This window comes from Lepidochelys kempii, chromosome 11 (genome assembly GCF_965140285.1).
Source record: "Lepidochelys kempii isolate rLepKem1 chromosome 11, rLepKem1.hap1, whole genome shotgun sequence".
NCBI lineage: Eukaryota > Metazoa > Chordata > Testudines > Cheloniidae > Lepidochelys > Lepidochelys kempii.
The window spans coordinates 1,346,731-1,365,109 of NC_136390.1; the positions used below are offsets into that span (position 1 = coordinate 1,346,731).

General features: G+C 65.1%; 2 protein-coding genes across 6 annotated transcripts in view; one reads left to right on the forward strand and one right to left on the reverse strand.

Annotated features, from left to right (window-relative positions):
* GLB1L (galactosidase beta 1 like) overlaps positions 1-4,505 on the forward strand; it is a 20,843-nt gene extending 16,338 nt beyond the window's left edge. For 2 of the 4 annotated variants that reach the window (XM_073304844.2, XM_073304845.2), the window contains 7 exons: positions 406-446; positions 1,574-1,692; positions 1,980-2,054; positions 2,137-2,226; positions 2,405-2,518; positions 2,958-3,089; positions 3,301-4,505. In XM_073304844.2, coding sequence (XP_073160945.2) covers positions 406-446; positions 1,574-1,692; positions 1,980-2,054; positions 2,137-2,226; positions 2,405-2,518; positions 2,958-3,089; positions 3,301-4,005 — 1,276 coding nt within the window. In that variant the 3' untranslated portion in view covers positions 4,006-4,505. Of the gene's footprint in view, positions 1-405; positions 447-1,573; positions 1,693-1,979; positions 2,055-2,136; positions 2,227-2,404; positions 2,519-2,854; positions 3,090-3,300 lie in introns of all 4 variants that reach the window. The other 2 variants (XM_073304846.2, XM_073304847.2) reach the window with 2 other exon arrangements.
* ANKZF1 (ankyrin repeat and zinc finger peptidyl tRNA hydrolase 1) lies at positions 4,339-18,347 on the reverse strand. Of its 2 annotated transcripts, XM_073304849.2 has the most exons (16): positions 18,250-18,347; positions 15,647-15,789; positions 15,068-15,177; positions 14,263-14,365; positions 12,570-12,760; positions 11,900-12,015; positions 11,168-11,321; positions 9,529-9,751; positions 9,067-9,168; positions 8,602-8,739; positions 8,183-8,308; positions 6,970-7,294; positions 6,453-6,564; positions 5,954-6,088; positions 5,756-5,826; positions 4,339-5,606 (listed from the first exon to the last, which is right to left on the reverse strand). In XM_073304849.2, exons 2-16 carry the CDS (start codon positions 15,771-15,773, stop codon positions 5,486-5,488), a joined length of 2,154 nt encoding a protein of 717 aa, XP_073160950.2. In that variant the 5' UTR covers positions 15,774-15,789; positions 18,250-18,347; the 3' UTR covers positions 4,339-5,485. The 2 variants fall into 2 exon arrangements, with proteins under 2 accessions (XP_073160950.2, XP_073160951.2); XM_073304850.2 differs by lacking the exon at positions 9,067-9,168.
* Positions 18,348-18,379: the final 32 nt, after the last annotated feature.

Here is an 18,379-nt window from a genome sequence, read left to right on the forward strand (position 1 = left end):
ATGGGGACTGGTAGCAAAGGGCCCCAGGGGCTTCCCCTTCCCTGCTCCAGGCAGGAGGCCCCAGTGCAGCCCTGGGTCAATGCAACCTGCCCTCTCCTTCCTGCCTCCCCTCCCCCCGGGTCTCTCTCGGTCCCTGTCCCCCCTCCCGGGGTCTCTCTCTGTCCCATGCTCCCCAGGGGCTCTGGCCCTTTCCCTTGGGCAGTAGCCGGTTTACACGACTGGCTGCATTTGGTGATTTCCAGCCCATGGTGGGGCTGGGTCCCTCTTTGGGAACTGGGGGGTCAGGAAGGAGGGAGGTGATGGGGGGTAGCTGAAGGGAGGGTGGCTGCCCAGCCCTCAGGCCTGTCTGGGCTAGCTGCTGGGGCCACGCTGGGCGCTGATGGCCCCCTCTGGGTTATCACGTAGGTACATGTTCCAGGGAGGCACCAACTTCGGCTACTGGAGCGGTGAGTCCCCCCCGCCCCCGCCCCTGGGGAGCAGAGGAGCCAGGGAGGGCACAGGGCTGGGGGGGCTGTCCCGGCATCCCCGGGCCATGCTCTGGAACTGCTCCCTACGAAGCCAGGCAGGACTCTGGGGAAGTCTCCTTTCTGTGAGCAGCCTGTCTGCAGGACACACAGCTCACCCGGCTCCACCTTCCTGGGTCCGACCTCGGAGCATTCAGCCTCCTCTGCCCCTCCGTGCGCTTCCCACAGCGAGTCCGCCCAGGCGGGGTCCTGGGGAAGCCAGAGGGTCCTGCCCCCCAACTCCGCAATCAGACGGGACTCTCCGCCAGCCAGTAACACAGAAGGTTTATTAGACGACAGGAACATGGTCTAACACAGAGCTTGTAGCTGCAGAGAACAGGACCCCTCAGCTGGGTCCGTTTTGGGGGGCAGTGAGCCAGACAACCCCGTCTGCCCTTCACTCCATGTCCCAGCCAGCCCCAAACTGAAAACCCCCTCCAGCCCCTCCTCCTCTGGGCTTTGTCCCTTTCCCGGGCCAGGAGGTCACCGGATTCCTTTGTTCTCCAGCCCTTTAGCTCTCACCTTGCAGGGGGAAGGGCCCAGGGCATCAGTGGCCAGGAGACAGAGTGTCAGCCATTTATGGACCCTGGCCCTTTGCTCTGCAACAATTACACCCCCTTATCCCACCCCTAGAGACGTAAGAAATGCATAGGGGAAACTGAGGCACCCCACCATATTCAGAGGAAATATTAAGAACAGTCCCGCTTCGTCACAGCGGCTGCCTGGCGGGTCCCTGCAGGGCTGTGGTACCTAGGCATTGGCCCATCCTACTGGGGCCTGGTGCAGCGAGCCCCTTCTCTGCCCTGTAGCCCATGCCGGCACTGGCCCTCATCCTCCAGTAACGTGCCAGGCCACAGTCCGTGCGGTTTCCGTGCCACGGGCCAGGCCCCGTTCCCATCAGCGGCCCCTGGCCCTTGCCCCTGTCTCCCTCGGCTTGCCAGGCTCCGAGCCAGTGGGGGGCCCAGGCAGGGCCACGGCAAGAAGAGCCACGGCAGGGCAGAGCCACGGCAGGGCCCAGGAAGGGGCACCGTTGGGGCCCAGCCGTGGCTCACTGCGCCTGCCTTGGCCAGGTGCCGACTACAAGGGCCAATACAAGCCAGTCACCACCAGCTACGACTACGATGCGCCGCTCTCGGAGGCCGGCGACCCCACCGAGAAGCTGTTTGCCATCCGGACAGTCATCAGCAAGGTACCGAGCCCAGCGGGCCGGCGGGGAACCAGCCCCAGGCACAGCACAAAGCCGGTGCGGCTGCCTGTGTCTGGGGCAGGGCTCTGTCCTGCCCACACCGTAACGCCCTGCTCTCCGCGGGGACAGCTGGGGGCGAGGGCGGCTCGCAGGGCGGAGGAAGAGGGGCGCCCCCGGCGCGCCCCCTGGGTTGATGGCTCCGGTCCCCTGCCCCACTTCCATGGCATCAGGAGGGGGCACCGTGCCCCTGACCCAGCCTGGCCGGCTCCTAATGGGGGTTTGCTGTTCAGTTCCAGCCCCTGCCTGAGGGTCCGATGCCGCCCGCCACCCCCAAGTACGCCTACGGCTCCGTGCCCCTGCGGAAGGTGAGTGGCTGCCCTGGGAGCTCCCCCCGCCCGGCCCCAGGAGGCGGCCGGCCACCCACCCAGCCTCTCTCCTCTTTTGCAGCAGGGCGAGGTGCTGGAGCTGCTGGACGTGCTGTGCCCCAGCGGGCCCATCCGGAGCCGGTTCCCCCTCACCTTCGAGGCCGTGAAGCAGGTGAGGGGGCAGGGGTGGGCACGGGGTCCTGGCGCCAGACTCCTCGCCTCTGCCAAGGCTCTACCTGGGAAGGAAGGAGCTGGGCCTGCTGCAGCCGGGAGGCCCTGGGGAGGGTTTCCCATGGGCAGCGCCTCAGCCCCCTGCTCCCACGGGGCTCTCACCCTCCACTCTGCTGCAGGCTCACGGCTTCGTCCTCTACCGGACTCGCCTGCCCCGGGACGTCTGGGATCCAGCCCCTCTGAGCTCCCCTCCCAACAGCGTCTGCGACCGCGCCTACGTGCTGCTCGACGGGGTGCGTACTGGCCCACTCCGGGGCCCTGAGCTCTGTGGGGCAATGCCCAGCCCCTCTCTCTGCAGCAGAAGGGGGGTTAGTGCCCATGGGGCAGAGGGGCTGGCAGTGCTGGAGACAGTGCAGGGGTCCTTGCTTCTGGGCACTTCTGCGGCGCTTGCTTGTCTGTGGGCCTTTGCCCTGGTCCCCGTCTCTGCTGTGGGGGCGGATCTGTGGGGGGTTTGCTTTGGCGTTCACCCCCCCGGGGTATCCATATGGGAGGGAGACCTGGGAGCTGGTTCCGCCTGCCCCCCGCTGGGGAGAGTCCATCTGGTCGCTTGCCTGTCCCGGTGTGTGCAGGGAGTGGGGGCGCCCAGACCGGACCTGGAAGGCCTGGCACCAAGGGGCCTCTGGGGAGGGGAGGCTGGCGCTGACCGAGTTCCCCATGCCTGCCTGGCGCCAGGAGTACCAGGGGAGGCTGGAGCGCGACGGGCAGACAACACTGAACCTCACGGGCCAGGCTGGTGCCACGCTGGACCTGCTGGTGGAGAACATGGGCAGGATCAACTTTGGTGTGAACACCAGCGACTTCAAGGTGAGGGGCGGGAGGTGGGCGCGCTGCTGCCAGGTGCCCGCTGGGCCGGGCACCCTCAATGCCTGCTGTCCCTGCGGACATAGGGGAGGGGCTGGGCAGCCTCCCCAGGCGGAAGGAGCAGGGTTCGCCCTGTGTGGGGAGCCCGCGGGCGGAGCCGTCAGTGCCCGGGACGTTGCTCCTCCCCACCGGTCTCCCGTCCCCGTGTTGGCAGGGCCTGCTCCGGAATCTCTCCCTGGACTCGGCTCTGCTCAGCGACTGGCTGATTTACCCCCTGGACGTGGACGCGGCCGTGGCGCGAGGCTGGCCCCTGCCCACCCCCCAGGCTGAGGGGAGCAGGGCCACGCTGCGGCCGGCTCTCTATACGGGGACCTTCCAGACCCCTGGCATCGCCTGGGACACCTTCGTGAAGTTCCCAGGCTGGAGCAAGGTACCGAGGCAGAGGGAGAGCTGGGGGCAGGGGAGCCGGCTGGAGGCGGGGGGCCAGCTTGGGGCCTGGCTGCGATGGAACAGCTGCTCACTGCCCACTGCTTGGGGGTGGGGGTCAGGGGAGAGGGCACCGGGTGGGTGTGTAGGGTGGAGGCAGTGGGCAGGCAGGGTGCGGGGCGACAGTGGGCAGGGGCGGCAGTGTGCCAGGCTGAGAATGCCCCCCCCACACACACACACTCAGGTCCTCTCTCTGCCCCTCCAGGGCCAGCTCTGGATAAATGGCTTCAACCTGGGCCGGTACTGGCCGGCACAGGGGCCCCAGCAGACGCTCTTCGTGCCCGGCTCCCTGCTGCACGCTTCGGCCCCCAACAACATCACCCTGCTGGAGCTGGAGGGGGCCCCCCCCAGGCCCTTCCTGCTGTTCCTGGACCGGCCCCTGCTCAACCGGACCGCCAGCCCCGGGACTGGGGCCAAGCTGCTGACTCCCTAACGCGCCCCCCGCAGTGTCTCCTGGGCCCCAGAGGGCTCACCCTGGCCCAGCTGTGCAGAGGGCAGGGCCTGGGGGCCCCTTGCAGCCGCAGAGGCGGGGGGCAGCGTTGCTCCTGGTGAAATAGCAGGTACTGGCTGGGGCAGGGCTGCCCAGAACCTCATCATGGCCCCCCACAGCTGGGCCAGCCCCCAGCGGGCAGAGTCTGTCCCCCCACCAGTGGAAGACCCCAAGTGCCGCCCCTGGGGCCCGGCAGGCGCCCGGCCCAGCTGCCTGCAGCAGGACGAGCCGAGGGCCCCCCGTGCCCCGCAGAATGGAGACACAGCGTTCACTGCCTGCGGCTTTGGCTTGCCCTTTATTGCCCAGTGCGGGGTGTGTTGCGGCCACGTGCCGCGGGGGCTACTCCTGCGGCGCTGGTTTCCCGCCTGCCGACTCGCCCCCCAGGCTGGGCACCAAGGGTTACATTTTATTACCTGGTAAAGCAAAGAAAATCTCGTGCCCTCCCTACCGTGTCCGGCGTGTTCTGTCACCCTGGCACCGTGCCCGCCCCAGGGTGGTTCACCGCAAACCTCACGGGCCGTGAACAGCTCTGAGTGACCACGGGGGCACCAGCCGAGCCACCCTGAGCCAGAGCCCGGGTTCAGAGCCCCGGGGGGCACTCAAGGGCCATTGGGGGCTTGCTCAGGGTACTGGGGTCAAGGTACTGCACCCTGGGGAAAAACCGGGCACCCGTCCGCAACATGGCCCCCAGCACCCAGGGGGTGACTAGGACCTTGGGCACTGGGGGGGGGGGGGGGGAGGTTCCTCCCCCACCTCTGCAGGGCAAGGGGGAAGCAGTGCGGGGGCTATATCACCTTCCCCCCCCTTCCCCAGATCCAGCAGCAAGGGCAGGCGTGTGCTGGGCTGAGCTTTAGGGGCAGCGGCCTGAGTCAGTCACCGCTTGGGCTACCCCGGGCCAGCCAGCTCAGCCCCTGGGTAAAGGGGAGGATTCATGGGTGCCGGGCAGGGCCCAGGGTGCTGCAGGGAGCTCCCCCCAAGGCAAGGGGCTGCTGCCCTGAGCCAAGCTGCCCGTCATTAACCACCCTCAGCCCAGCTTGTGGGGCACACTCAGGTGGATGGCACAGCACCAGCGTTGAGCCGTCTAGTCCCTCCTCCATCGATCCACCAGCCACGCTGCCCCTTCAGCACCCCCTGCCCCAAAACAGGACCCTGACCCCGTGTTCCGGTGACGCTCCTGCCCAGGGGTCGGTGCTCGCCCCCCACCCAACCCATCCTGCGCCATGATCCCCTTCCCCTTGAGGCAGGGGCAGGGGGCTGCCCCCCGTGCTGGGAAGGAGGCCTTGAGGTGCGACAGGGATTTACACTCGGGCTCAGCCCCCCGGGAGCTCCCAGCGCCTCCCCCCAGCACCTGGCAGGCGACTGTCCATTTCCACACAACCCCCATTGCGCTCGGCAGCTGCCTGCCTTCCCGGCGGCGCGGGCGCTAGGTGGGGCCGGCGCGGCCCCGGCGATGAGCCTGCAGGCAGCCCGTGGAGCAGAAGGAGGAGTCGAGGTAGTGGAAGGGGATCCGGCCCAGCAGGGACTCGCCACACTGCCAGCAGCGCCTACACAAACCAGAAGGTACGGCATGGGCCAGCGTCTGGGGCCAGGCCTGCTCCCTGCCAGCAACTGGACAGGGGAGCTGCCAGCCCCACAGGGGAACAGGGCCTCCCCGCTGCCCCCCCGGGCCCGCAGCAGGTTCAGTGCCTGTTACCTGGTGTTGGCGAGAGCCGCGCCCGTGTCCGACAGCTGGGCAGCCAGTCTCCGCTCGGCAGCGAGGGCCCTCTGAGGAGCAGAGAGCCAGAGCCCCAGTGAGTGGGGTGAGCCCTGCCCCCCGGCCTGAGCAGCCCCTGAGAGCCAGGGCAGGGAGCCCCCCATGGGGGTCGGGGTGTCTGGGCCCCCCAGGCCTCACCTTCTCCCGGTCTGGCAGGGCCGCAAAGCGCCGCTTCTCCTCCTCCTCCTGCACCCGCTGCTTCCGCTGTGCTTTCTGTGCCCGCTGCTTCTCCAGCCGCCCGGCCTCCATCTCCGCCGTCAGGGGCCCGGGCACCTGGGGAGGACGAGCTCCGTCAGCCGGGGGGGGTCCTGGCTCCCCGGCCCGGCTCTGCGGACAGCCCCCACAGCTGGCTCGCGGTGGGCCGGGGGTTGGGTTCCTCGATTGTACACAGGGGCCTTAACACTACAGCCCCTCCTGGCTCCTCACACGGCTACCCCCCACCCCAACTCAGAGCGGGGCAGGTGCAGCCTAGGGGCAGGGCCCCCCAGCGTGGGGGAGGGGGCCAGCAGCCTGGAGCTGGATTGGTGCTCCCCAGGGAGGGCTCAGGCACCCCGGGGTGGGAGGATTTGAGCTCCCCCAGCTGTCCGAGGGCGCCAGGGAGGGATCTCAGGGCTGAAGGGCAGCGGGAGGCACCCACCTTGGCCCGCCTGTAGTCGTACTTGGCTGGGTGATCCACCATGAACCTGCGGAAGACGTTGCGTGTCGACTTGTCGGCAGAGACGCAATACGGAGGTCGCTCCTGCCAGTCCCTGGGAGCCAAGCAGAGAGCGGCTCAGGGCCGGGATAGGCCAGGGCTTGCTGCTTCCCTTTGGCAGGCTGCCCTCCCCCAGCCCCTGCAGGACGGGCAGCCCCACGAGCCAGCCAGGCCCTGGGGAGAACTGGGAAGGGGACCCCACCCCGCCCTGCTCCCTGGCCAGCCCACCCACCCAGCTGGCTAGATGTCCTGGGGCAGGGGAGAGGGAGCAGGCTGGGGGGCCCAGAGGCTGGAGTGGTGCAGGCGGAGGGCACCTTCCCGCAGGCCCCCGGGACCAGACCAGACCGGGCATTGAAGGGCGAACAAGGAAGCTGCAGACCCCCGGGCCCACAGGCAGGGCCAGCCTTGGGGGGAAGGGGGGGTGACTGCCCAGAGCGCTGGCCTCAGGGGGTCGCTGTACCTGAGCGCAGGATCGGCACCAGCCTCCAGCAGCAGTCGCACGGCTGCCCCCTTCCCTGCCGCAGCCGCCACGTGCAGCAGGGTGAAGCCGGTCCCGTCGATGGGCTCGCTGAGCAGCGAGAGGAGCCCAGGGGCCGCACAGGTGGGCTCTGACCCCTCACTCTGCACCCTGCCAGGGTGGCCTTGGGGCTGCCCCACAGCACCATCCTCACTGCCCGCAGGGGGGGCCCCACTCTCCGCCGCACCCAGGAGGCGCCGCAGCGTCCCCGCGTCCCCCGTCTTGCAGGCCGTGAACAGGGCGTCACGGAGCTGGCCCAGCAGCGTTTCTGGCAGGGAAGGACAGAGCAGCTCAGAGCCGGCCCCAGGGGCCCCCCAGCCCAAGCAGCACAGGGGTCTGACCCCTGTGCGGCATCCACCAGAGTGCGCCCCCGGCCTGTCACCCCAGGCTGTGGCTAAAGCATGGGCCAGGATGGCACCAGGCCAGATGCAAAGCCAGCCAGAGAGGACATGCCATGGTTAACGACCTGCAGGGTTAGCGAGGTGCACCAGCTTTTCGTTCGTCTGGCTCTGGCTCTGCCTGTCTCGGCTGGCCTGAGGAGCTGTTAGCCCCCGCAGGGCTCTCCCGCAAGGAGTGACGCACCGCGATCACCACCGCTCCAGAAGGGATGCAGACGGTGCTCCCCACAGGTCTCAGTGCAAGAGACCTCTGCTTCTCTGCACCTCTCCGTTTTTTCAAACATCCTCCTTAAACTGTGGAGCCCAGAACTGGACGCAGGACCAGGGGCGGTCTCCCCAGGGCTGTGTACAGAGGTAAAATCCCCCGTTCACACCCCACGGCTCACGTTAGCCCTTCGCCACAGCACCACCCTGGGAGCTCATGCTCAGCCATTTACCACTGACCCCCGAGTCCTTTCCAGAGGCCCCCACTCCACGGTGTGGCCTGCAGCCTCGCTCCTAGGGGTGGGCCTTTCCACCTGCCCATATTACAGCGCAGACTGGGCGATCCGGATCGCTCAGTATGGCCACCACTCTGCTGATCTGCCTCTTTGGCCCCCCTCGGCCCCTGCTCGCACACAGCAGCACATGGGAGGGGTGAGCTGGAGGGGTCTGACAGGGCAAATGGGGTGCAGGGGAGGAGCGGCCTGAGCCCACAGAGCCCCGACGTGGCACACGTGGGCAGGGCAGAGACAGCAGCATGGCCCAGCCTGACTTACCTCCATTCTCCCAGGGAGCAGGCTCTGCCCCAGGCCCGTCCTGGGGCTCCGCCACCATCCCTGCTCCTGGCTGCGGTGCTGAGCCCTCGGGCTCTTCGTGGCCTCCTGGCCCCACGGCGCAGGCCCCTGCTCCGGGAACAACCAGGAGAGGGATAAACACGGTCCGGGGCCAACACCCTCCCCCCATCCCGGGGGCATGCAGCTTCCCCCAGCCCCTGCCAGCAAAGGCCAGGTGCCAGCTGCCCCCAGCGCCAGAGGCAAAGGCAGGGAAGCCAGCAGCTTCCACCTGCTCATGCACCCCCCCCAACACACACCAAAGGACACCCATGTTAGCCCCTTGTGCCGCGAGGGCCTTGCCCTTGAGTGGGTCTGGCAGGGCCACCAGCAGCGCCCGTCCCAGGGGAACCCCCCGTTCTTACCTCTCCCCACTTTGTTTTTCTTCTTCCTCCTCTTGCGGCTTCGCTTAGGCATCACCTCAAACTCCTGGAGCTGCAGCGTGCTCAGCGTCACCTCCACGGTCTCCAGCTCCCCAGCCTGGCTCTCCTCCTCCGACGGGGCTTTGGGGGAGACAGGTGGGATTGGGGCTGGTGGGCCCGCCCGTGCGCTCAGGCCCCACCCCTTCTCTGCAGGTGAGTTGGGGGAAGGGCCCGCTGGGAAGGACTGTGCCTGGATCAGAGCAGTCCAGGAGCGCCCCCCACGCCCAGACCGTGCCCTGCGGCACCGTGCTCTTACGGGGTGCCCAGATGCCTGGAACCTGCTGTCCCAAGGGGACCACAAGGCTGGGGCACAAACAAGAGCAGGTCCAGTGCTGGGCACCCTCCCTCCCCGATTCAGGAAACACCGCTGGGGGTGGGAGTCAGCCGGTGCCCTTCCCCCTCACTCACTGCTGGCGTCACCCTGCTGGGGCTCTTCCACCGGCACACACGGCACTTTCCTCCAGCCCTTCCGGGGGGAGCCAGCGAGATCCGCCACTGCTGTGTCCTTCCCTGCGGGACAGGAGCCTTGGGGCTGCGGGCCACCAGCTGGGCCCCGCAGAGACCATCCCCAGACAGAGGGCAGAGCAGGGAGCCAGCCCACCCCCCTTCCACAGAGCGTGGGGCAGGGCAGGTGCTGCAGACAGAGCGGGATGGGGCATCGCAGCCAACCACCATCCCTGGGGGAGGAACCCACTGCCCCCCACCCAGGAGGATTCCTCTGAAGTAGGCAGCTTGGCACCGCTACTCTGGCCTGGGCAGAGTCTAGAAACAATGCCATCCCAGCCTGGTGGCCAGGGGAACAGGCAGCAGGGAAGCAGACCACTCACGCCTGGCCCCCCAGCACCACTGTCCCCGCACCCCAGTATTCACCATACACCTGCAGGGTGGCCAGGGCCACGTGCACCCGCAGCACCTCCCTGAAGGTGGCTCTGCGGGTGCTGAAGGGGATGTTGTAGACGCGGGGGTCGTCCTTGTGCAGAGGGGGGTTCCTGCCGCCGAAGAGCAGTGCCCGGTTGGCACGGGGGGCACGCAGGAAGATGCGCTGGGCTCCCTGCAGATGCTGTGCCCAGCCGGCCAGCAGGTCCTGGATGTCCTGGGGGTGGAAGGGGAGGGATCACCGCTAGCTCCTGGGCCCCACCTGCCAGCCCTCCTCTGGACTGGGGTATGGCCAAGCACAGCCAGCCCTGTGCAGCTGGGGGGTGCCAGGGCGGGGGGGACGGGGATTCAGAGGTTGTGGCCGCACAGCTTAGTGGTTCTGCTATTATCAAGGCATCAGTATGGTGCTCGCTGCAGGATCCCCCGTGTGCTGCCTGCCGGCCGCCCCTCCCCCCAGCCTAGGGACAATGGGGACTCATTAACCTTAACGACTGCTCTGATGCCTAACGGGTACTCGAAGGGGCTTGGCTGAAGGCACAGGTTTTCGCCACAGCTGGTTGGAGAGTGGGCACTTCCCGGAGGCAGAGGTGACAAAGCAGGGTTAAAGGACTCCTGGGGAGAAGCTTTGGAGAGAGATCCAGGAAGATCTGGCACGACAGGGACAGGCAGGCTTTGCAGCAGGGGGCCTGGGGCAGCGGTGGGACCACCCAAGGACCGAGAAAGCAAGTGGGCCATGGTGGAAAGAGGGCGCCGGCCTGGAAGTCAAGCCAAGCTCTGCAGCAGGAAGATCCTGGACCCCCGAGGACCAGGGCCCTGCAGAGCACGCTGCAGCGGGGAGGAAGCTGGGGCAGGGAGATGCGTGTAGGGATTATCGGTTAGGTCTAGATCTGGGCATTTCTCGAGCTGTGAAGTGAAGAGCAGTGGTGGGTAGGATTCTGTGCGGGGACGTGACCCCAGAGCGCCCGGCCGGTGGAGGTCTGCCAGGGGCTGAGTTTAAGCGATGGGGCCCGTCTGAGGGGCCAGCAGCAGTCCCCCCGGGCTGGGCAGGGGCCCATGAGGTCTCCGCTCTCGGGAGGAGGAGCTAGAGAGGGGTCTGCATTTCCACTGTGCGCCGGACACCCCGAGCCAGGGCAGCGCCTGGACTGTTCAGATGCCAGCCAATAAGGGGCACTCAGCTAGATGTGACAGGGCGCCTGGCAGGCTGGCCTCGGATCCTGGGATGGGGGGGGCGTTATCCCTAAATGCCTCTCTCAGGGACTGCCAGAAGCCTGGGGAGGGAGCCCAAAGGCCTGGCCCTGGGGTAGGAGGCAGGGCATCCCAAGCACAGGGGCGCCTCTCTCATGCCCCAGCCCCTAAGCAGGGGGACTGGAACCCAGGGTGGCATCCCAGTGGGGAGCATGGCACTGTCCTAGCCTCCCTGCCAGGCCCCGCGCGCCCCCTCCATCCCCACTCCCGGGCACTCCAGCCATAGCACACACCCTGTCCAGCCTCTGCCCACGGAGCCACCTGCAGCCAAGGCCTTGGAGGGGCTGCTCATGGCCTAGGCAGCCCCCACCCAGAGGCTGCCCCAGAACAGTGGCGTGGCCAGCACCGAGGGCCCAATCCTGAACTGGGCCCGTGCGCTCGCCCCTACCTTGAGCAGAGCCGCCTCGTTGTAACGCCGCAGCGAGGCACCAGCCGATTTGGGCATGGAGGCCTGGCCCTGGGCATCGCGCACTCCCTGCACTGTGCCGCGGCGGGCACGCACTGTGTACCGATGGAAGGTCTTGTGATCCAGCACCTCAGGCCTGGGGAGAGAAACCGCAGAGTGGGCCAGGGCAGCAGGACCCAGACCCTTGTTGCCATGGGGGGACAGGGCTTAAGCCCACTCCATGAGGGCAGGCCTGGCCATGGGTCTGTGCGGCACACACTGGGTGGGTGTCAGGACTCCTGGGTTTTCTTCCCAGCTCCGGCACTGACTCACTCTGGGACCCGGGTGAGCTCCTGCCCCTGTTGGGGCCTCCATACAGAAGGGAAATGAACACTCCTCTTCCAGCCAGAGCACACTGCCAGCTTCGGGGGACAGACGGGCAGAAGAAGGGTCTCCCAGGAGCTGCTGCTGCTACGGGCCCGTGAAGGCTCTGGGAGTGCCACATGTCCCTGGGGAGAGGAGAGACGCCTTCTGGGCCAGCCCCACAAGCAGACAGGGGGCAAGGGCCCATCTCACCACGTCCCCTCTGATCCCCTCTGCCAGGGGAAAACAGCCCCAAACCACCCACAAGCTACAGAGCTCTCCTTCCCACACCAAGGCCCTCACAGGATTCTGCCCACTGGAGCAGCAGACCCTGCCCCAGCCCCATGCTCAGGGCCAGACTGGGACACTCACCCCCTGAAGACGGCTCCTGCAAAGTGTCCACCGCCTGTCATCAGGATAACCCAACAGGTGCCTGCGCCCAGGCTCTGCAGAGATGCCACCAGCTCCGCCTGCTGCTCACCACCACCCTGGCACAAGGAAACCCTCCTGTCAGCAGCCTGGTGGCACAGGCTCTCCCTCTGCTGGAGCCGATGTCCCAGCGGGGTTTGCCAGCTGGGAGCCATTAGCCAGGGGCTCTGCAGGCAGTCAAGGAAGGGGCAGTCTGGGGGCTGACCCACGTGGCAGGGGTCGCCCCTTCCTGCTGAGGCCAGACAGGTGATCATGGCAGCAGCAGCTCCCATCTGAACAGGGCTCATCATGCACCAACTAAAGCCTTGGTTCCTGCCGGATGAGCTGGGCCTGGCCACCCCCCTGCACTTGGGCAAGGATCCTCTGGCAAGCACCGCTCCAGCTAAACCCCGACCACTTGTACAATGGAACAGCCAGATCCCGACAGAGCTGGCGCCCGGCTCCCCTGCACATGCGTCCAGCTGCCCGCAGGATCATAGGGGGCAAAGAGGGGTCGGGGTCCCAGCCAAACCCCGCTTGCTGGCCCGTCAGGGCTATCCCGGACCATGACCTGCTCCAGGACCTCTGGCAGGTCACCGGGGATGGGGCTCAGCACTGCTGGGCCGTTGCTTACCTTCTTACTGCCCAGCACACAGCGGTAGGCGGAGAGCAGCTGGCCCTGGGAGTTGCGGAACAGAACCTTAGCCGAGCGGTGGCTCTGCTGGCCGCTCCCTGGGTCTGCATGGCCTCGGGGAGGGAGCAGGTCGGTCTCGCTGCCCGAATCGGAGTTGTCAGAATCGGACCCGGAGATGCTGGAGACATCACCTGCAAACGGGGCAGGAGGGGGACAGGGCTGTCAGATGCTAAGGTGCCCGAGGAAGGCACGAGTCCTAAAATGAAGAGGAGGGAACAATTCCCAGTCCACTAGGATCACAGAGCCACCTCCTCCACGTCCCACCTGGAGACCTAGAGATCCCGCGAATATCCATTGCCCTCCCCCCCTCCTTCCCCCAGCCTTCTAGGTCACGTGCGATGGCCTCTCACAGCCCAGCCAACGTGAACAGTGTGGAGACGACCCACCTGACGCTCCTGGGGTAGCGAACCAGGCAGATGCTGTGGAAGGACTGCACCACATTCTGGGGTGCAGCAGGATCCTGGGGTCGGGGGAGCGAGTGTTTGAGGAGGGAGGCACCCGCAGAACATACAGTCCTCACTGAGATACCCGACTATGGCTTGGTCCCACTTGACAGGTCAGAGCAGCCAGCTCCAGGGGGCAGAGAAGGGACTAGAACAAACCTCACCACAAAGAGCAGAAGAGCGGCCAGCCTGGGTCAGACCAAAGGTCCGTCTAGCCCAGTCTCCTGTCTGCCGACAAAAAGAACAGGAGTACTTGTGGCCCCTTATTCTTTTGCAGACACAGACTAACACGGCTGCGACTCTGAAACCTGTCTGCCGACAGTGGCCAGGGCCAGGTGCCCCAGAGGGAATGAACAGAACAGGGAATCACCCAGTGATCCTTCCTGTTGTCCACTCCCAGCTTCTAGCAAATCTTTTTTGAGATGGGGCAACCATATCTACATGCAGTCTTCAAGATGTGGGCATACTATGGATTTATATAGCGGTAATGTATGACATGACCTGACAGGACCTGAACTCATCTCAGAGGAGCCTCCCACATGGGGCAGGAAAACAAAGGGATCCAGGAAGCAGGCAGCTACTAGGGAGAAGATAAGTGGGACTGGTGCTCAGAGCTTCTCCACACAGTCAGGTGCCAGCAGAGAGGCTTCCTGCTGCCTATGGGCCCTGCTGAAGAGTTGCTGTGATGGAGTGTACCAGACATGTGACGCCCCTGCCACATTGTCACCTCTCCATCCAAAGGAGGCATGCTCTCTGGGGAGAAAAAAGTAGCAAGTTTAAACCTCCAAGAGCTGCCCAGAAAGGCCACCCCTAGGATCAGCTGCTAGTGGAAGCAACAAGAATTGATCCTCCAGCAGGTAGAAAGGCCAGGAGTGGGCAAAACCCAGTCAGGGCCCAGCAGCCAAGATAAAACAGCCAGCTGCCTCCTCCAGTGGCCAGTTGCAGGTGAAGCTAGGATGGGGAGGAAGGATTGCTCCAGCTGATCCCAAAAGCCAGTCTGGTCAGGGGCCTAACCCCAGCCGCACCTTTGGATTGAGCCAGCGACAGATTGTTCTATGTTGCAGAATTTGCAGAGCAGGGGACGCCTAGAGTTGGATACCAACTGATAATCAAAGGGTGCTTGCTTCGTGCGGCGCTCCACCAACTCAAGCAAGCCCGTGACAGCAGCCCTTCCTGTCTGCCCCCCTCACCTGCACAGGTCTTCTCCTCAAACTCCTCTGCTGCAAGTGCCCGGCGCCCCAGCAAACGCTGCTTCAGGTTAAAGCGGTGCCAGTCCAGGCGGTAATGCTCAGTCTGGGAAGGAAACGGAGTGAGAAGGGGCCTCCCATACTGATAATCCCCCAGGTCGGATGAATGGAAGCGCACCGACCCATGCCCCGGGACTGGACAGTGCGGAGGTCCCCTCAGCCAGATGCCAGCCTGCCGGGGACTTGGGAATCAGCAGAAGCTGCCTTGCTTTATTGGCACGTCATGGTCACTTGGTTAGCTAATGCCCTTAGCGCCAAGTTCCCACCCTGCCCCCAGGGTTGCAGGGCCTTGGCACCAGCTTTCTGGCCCAGGGCTTTGCAGCGTGTGGAAGCTGGTAATGTGGCTATGCCAGAGCTCCCAGACCCTGCCCAGCTGAGAGATGCAGCCGCAGTTTACCAGGGGCCTGAGGAATGCACTTGACTGGCTTAAAATAGAATCAATTGCAGCCTCCCTCGTTCTGTGGGTGCGGCTGATGGAGACTACAAATCCCAGCGTGAAATACTCCACCTTGTGCCAAGTGGGTAAGCCCAAAATGGAGCACTGCATTTCAGGACCAGTAGTCTCTGGGCTGCATCTCCACGTACCCAGGCCACAACTGCAGATCTCCATGGTCCACATTTCGGCCATTCACATACCCATTTCACACAACCCGGCTTCCCCAGCTGCCTGCTCGCTCACAACACTGCCTGCTGGAGGCAATGGAAAACACACCACCCCTCCGCCTCCACCCCCGAGGCTGCTGCCTACCTGCTCCTCCCTGCTGTCAAACACCCGGGAGCAGGCTGAGCAGCACATCCGGTCCGATATCTCTGGGACCCCTCGGGCTCTCTCCTCCCTAATGGCCACCACTAGCTTCTCTGAAAGAGGGAGAGGAGCTCAGGGAAGATAAGCCACTTCCATTGGAGAGGGACAGAGGGCTACAGGACAGACAGATCACTCCAAAGTGTGGCTAGAGCAAACAGTGAAGAGTCAGTTTGACTGTTCCTGACTCTGCCACTCACTTTATGCATGGCCCTGGGCAAGTTACTGCACCTCTGTGCCTCAGTTTCCCCACCTGTAACACAGGGATGATACCGACCCACCAAACAGGATTAGTTTCAGTGTGCGTGTGAAGTGTTTTGCGCTCCTCAGGCTGAAGGCTCTTGACTGGGGTAAAGCAGCTCAAACCAGAGCCCATCACCCCACCAAGCCCCAGAGAGTGGGATACCTCTTAGTATTGGACTGCAGCAAAATCCCCCCACTGGACACTCTCCCACCCTCCCCCCAGGAAGCCCCTCCGCTGGCTCCACTACCCCTCTAGCCAGTTCACTGGCTTTTATGCACTACCTTGCGTTATGGCATTAGAGTCTATGGACCGCACGTCCTCTGAAACACCATTGACGAGGGAGAGTCCATGCAGGAAGGTGGGGTCCTGGGCAGCCTCAAACACAGACCTGACCTCGAGGGGCTGCATTGTTTCCAGCAGGAGTCTGAAGAAGGAATGAGAGTGAGGCAGAGAGAGCCATCGACAGGCTCCCGTGCCCTGTGACTTGGCACCCGTGACCTGGCAGGGGATGGGCAGTTGTGCCGCACCATGAGCTGGAAGAAAAGGAGGACTTGTGGCACCTTAGAGACTAACCAATTTATCTGAGCATGAGCTTTCGTGAGCTACAGCTCACTTCAGCGGATGCATCCTGTGGAAAGTACAGAAGAAGTTTTTATACACACAAACCATGAAAAAATGGGTGATTATCACTACAAAAGGCTGGGGGCTGCCGTGAGGAGGGGGAGGGCTGATGGGGGGGAGGGCTGTATTGATGGGGGTTCTGGGCAGATGGGGTGAGTGCTGGGAGGGTGAACTGAGGGTAGTGGGAGGCAATGGGGGAGGGGGACTGAACTGAGGGGCACTGAAGGGGGGGTTGGGTGAGGAGAGAACTGGTGGGGGGCTGGGGGACAGGATAAAGTGCTGGGCAGGAGACTGCAGATGTGGGGGTGAGAGCTCATTAGCTGGGGGACACAGGGCAAAGAGCCCGCAGTGCTGCTCTTGGCGATGGAGGTTCCCCTCCAGGACAGGGCTGCTGGCTTTGGAGCGAAAGGTCCCAAGTTCTATCACTGCGGCCATGTGACCGCCGAGTGCCTGGGGAGCCTGCCACGGACACCAGGCACCAACCACATCATGACCCCACCGCAGACGTGCCAACTCTTGGGGAAGAGAACGCTCACATGGCAGGATGATTCTTTCCAGTCAAACAGGAGTTACCTGCCCTGGACAAAGGAATGCGGTTTCTCCACCAGGCAGCTAATTACAAAGTACTTTGAAAGACAATGAGAATTTATTTACACCTCTGATAAACAAAGCTGTCAAGCTAACGAGAGACAGGAGCCGACTCTCCAGCAGGGAAGAGAAAATTCATCTGGGGGGGGCCCCCTCCACAACCCTCAAATAAGCAATTGAATCAACTAGAAAAAAATGAGAGTTCTAAAAGTGAGGCTTAATTTTATTTAGAAATCCTGTCAGCCACCCCGGGCCTGAGCGGGGCTTTGGCTGTCAGCCCAGGCGGCTGCTCCCCTGCTAGCCTGGGAAGTGGGAGAGGGGACCCCACTGCAGCCCTGCCCCCCTCCCTGAGGTCTGGAGAGGGTGAAGAACCTTAAGGAGCAGAGGTGAGGCTGGGAGCTGCCATGAGGAGGGGGAGGGCTGACGGGGAGGGGAAGGGCTGTATTGATAGGGGGTTCTGGGCAGATGGGGTGAGTGCTAGGAGGGTGAACTAAGGGTAGTGGGAGGCAATGGGGGAGGGGGACTGAACTGAGGGGTGCTGAAGGGGGGGTTGGGTGAGGAGAGAACTGGTGGGGGGCTGGGGGACAGGATAAAGTGCTGGGCAGGAGACTGCAGATGTGGGGGTGAGAGCTCCTGCAGCTGGGTTTCGGGGCGAGCCGTGTCAGTCTATATCCACAAAAACAACGAGGAGTCCGGTGGCCATATCCAGCCCGTGTGGGGGAGCGGGCGACACTAATTGCCCCACACACGCACCTTGGGAAGGGGTGCGAGGGGGGTTTCAAACACCACGAGACTGGCCGAAAACACACAATTAAATCTGGGTTTAAATGTCGCAATTTGGGGGCCAATCTCCGGGTTCCTGAGGGTCTGACGCACGATTGTCGATCTCCTGAAGGCGGCAATGAGGCGTTAGAATGCGGCTAGAGGGGTCAGCGCAGGCCAGGACGGGCCACGGGGACCTTGTGCCCTGAATGCCCAGCAGAGCCTGGAGGATCCCCCCCCCATTGGCCAGGGGGACCCAGGGGACCCCGCCCCCCCCATTGGCCAGGGGGACCGAGGGGACCCCGCCCCCCCCATTGGCCAGGGGGACCCAGAGGACCCCGCATTGGCCAGGGGGACCCAGGGGACCCCGCCCCCCCATTGGCCAGGGGGACCCAGGGGATCCCGCATTGGCCAGGGGGACCCAGGGGACCCCGCCCCCCCCCATTGGCCAGGGGGACCCAGGGGACCCCGCCCCGCCCCCCATTGGCCAGGGGGACCCAGGGGACCCCGCCCCCCCCATTGGCCAGGGGGACCCAGAGGACCCCGCATTGGCCAGGGGGACCCAGAGGACCCCGCCCCGCCCCCCATTGGCCAGGGGGACCCAGGGGACCCCACCTCCCCCCATTGGCCAGGGGGACCCAGAGGACCCCGCCCTCCCCATTGGCCAGGGGGACCCAGGGGATCCCGCCCCGCCCCCCATTGGCCAGGGGCGGCCAGGAGACCCCGCCCCGCCCCCCATTGGCCAGGGGCGGCCAGGAGACCCCGCCCCGCCCCGCCCCCCATTGGCCAGGAGACCCCGCCCCCCCATTGGCCAGGGGATCCCGCCCCCCCCCATTGGCCAGGGGATCCCGACCGTGCCCCGCGCGGGGCCAGAGGGGCCCTGCCCCCCGAAGGCCGCGAGGGCGGCGCTCACCTGTCCCGAGGGGAAGCGAAGCGGGCAGCGCCTCACCCGGAAGCCAACGGCAGCCGCGCAGGACGTCACATCCGCCCCCCGACGGAGCGCCGTCGGGGACAACCCTGTAGCCCCGCCCCCGCCGCCTCTC

Excerpts from the sequence above, each read along its gene's own strand:
- ANKZF1 (XM_073304849.2), bottom strand. The coding sequence starts at position 15,773 with ATGCAGCCCCTCGAGGTCAGGTCTGTGTTTGAGGCTGCCCAGGACCCC. Across the intron at positions 9,752-11,167 it reads ACGAGGCGGCTCTGCTCAAG|GACATCCAGGACCTGCTGGC; the intron begins GTAGGGGCGAGC and ends TTCCACCCCCAG. Across the intron at positions 6,565-6,969 it reads GGTGCCGATCCTGCGCTCAG|GGACTGGCAGGAGCGACCTC; the intron begins GTACAGCGACCC and ends CTTGGCTCCCAG.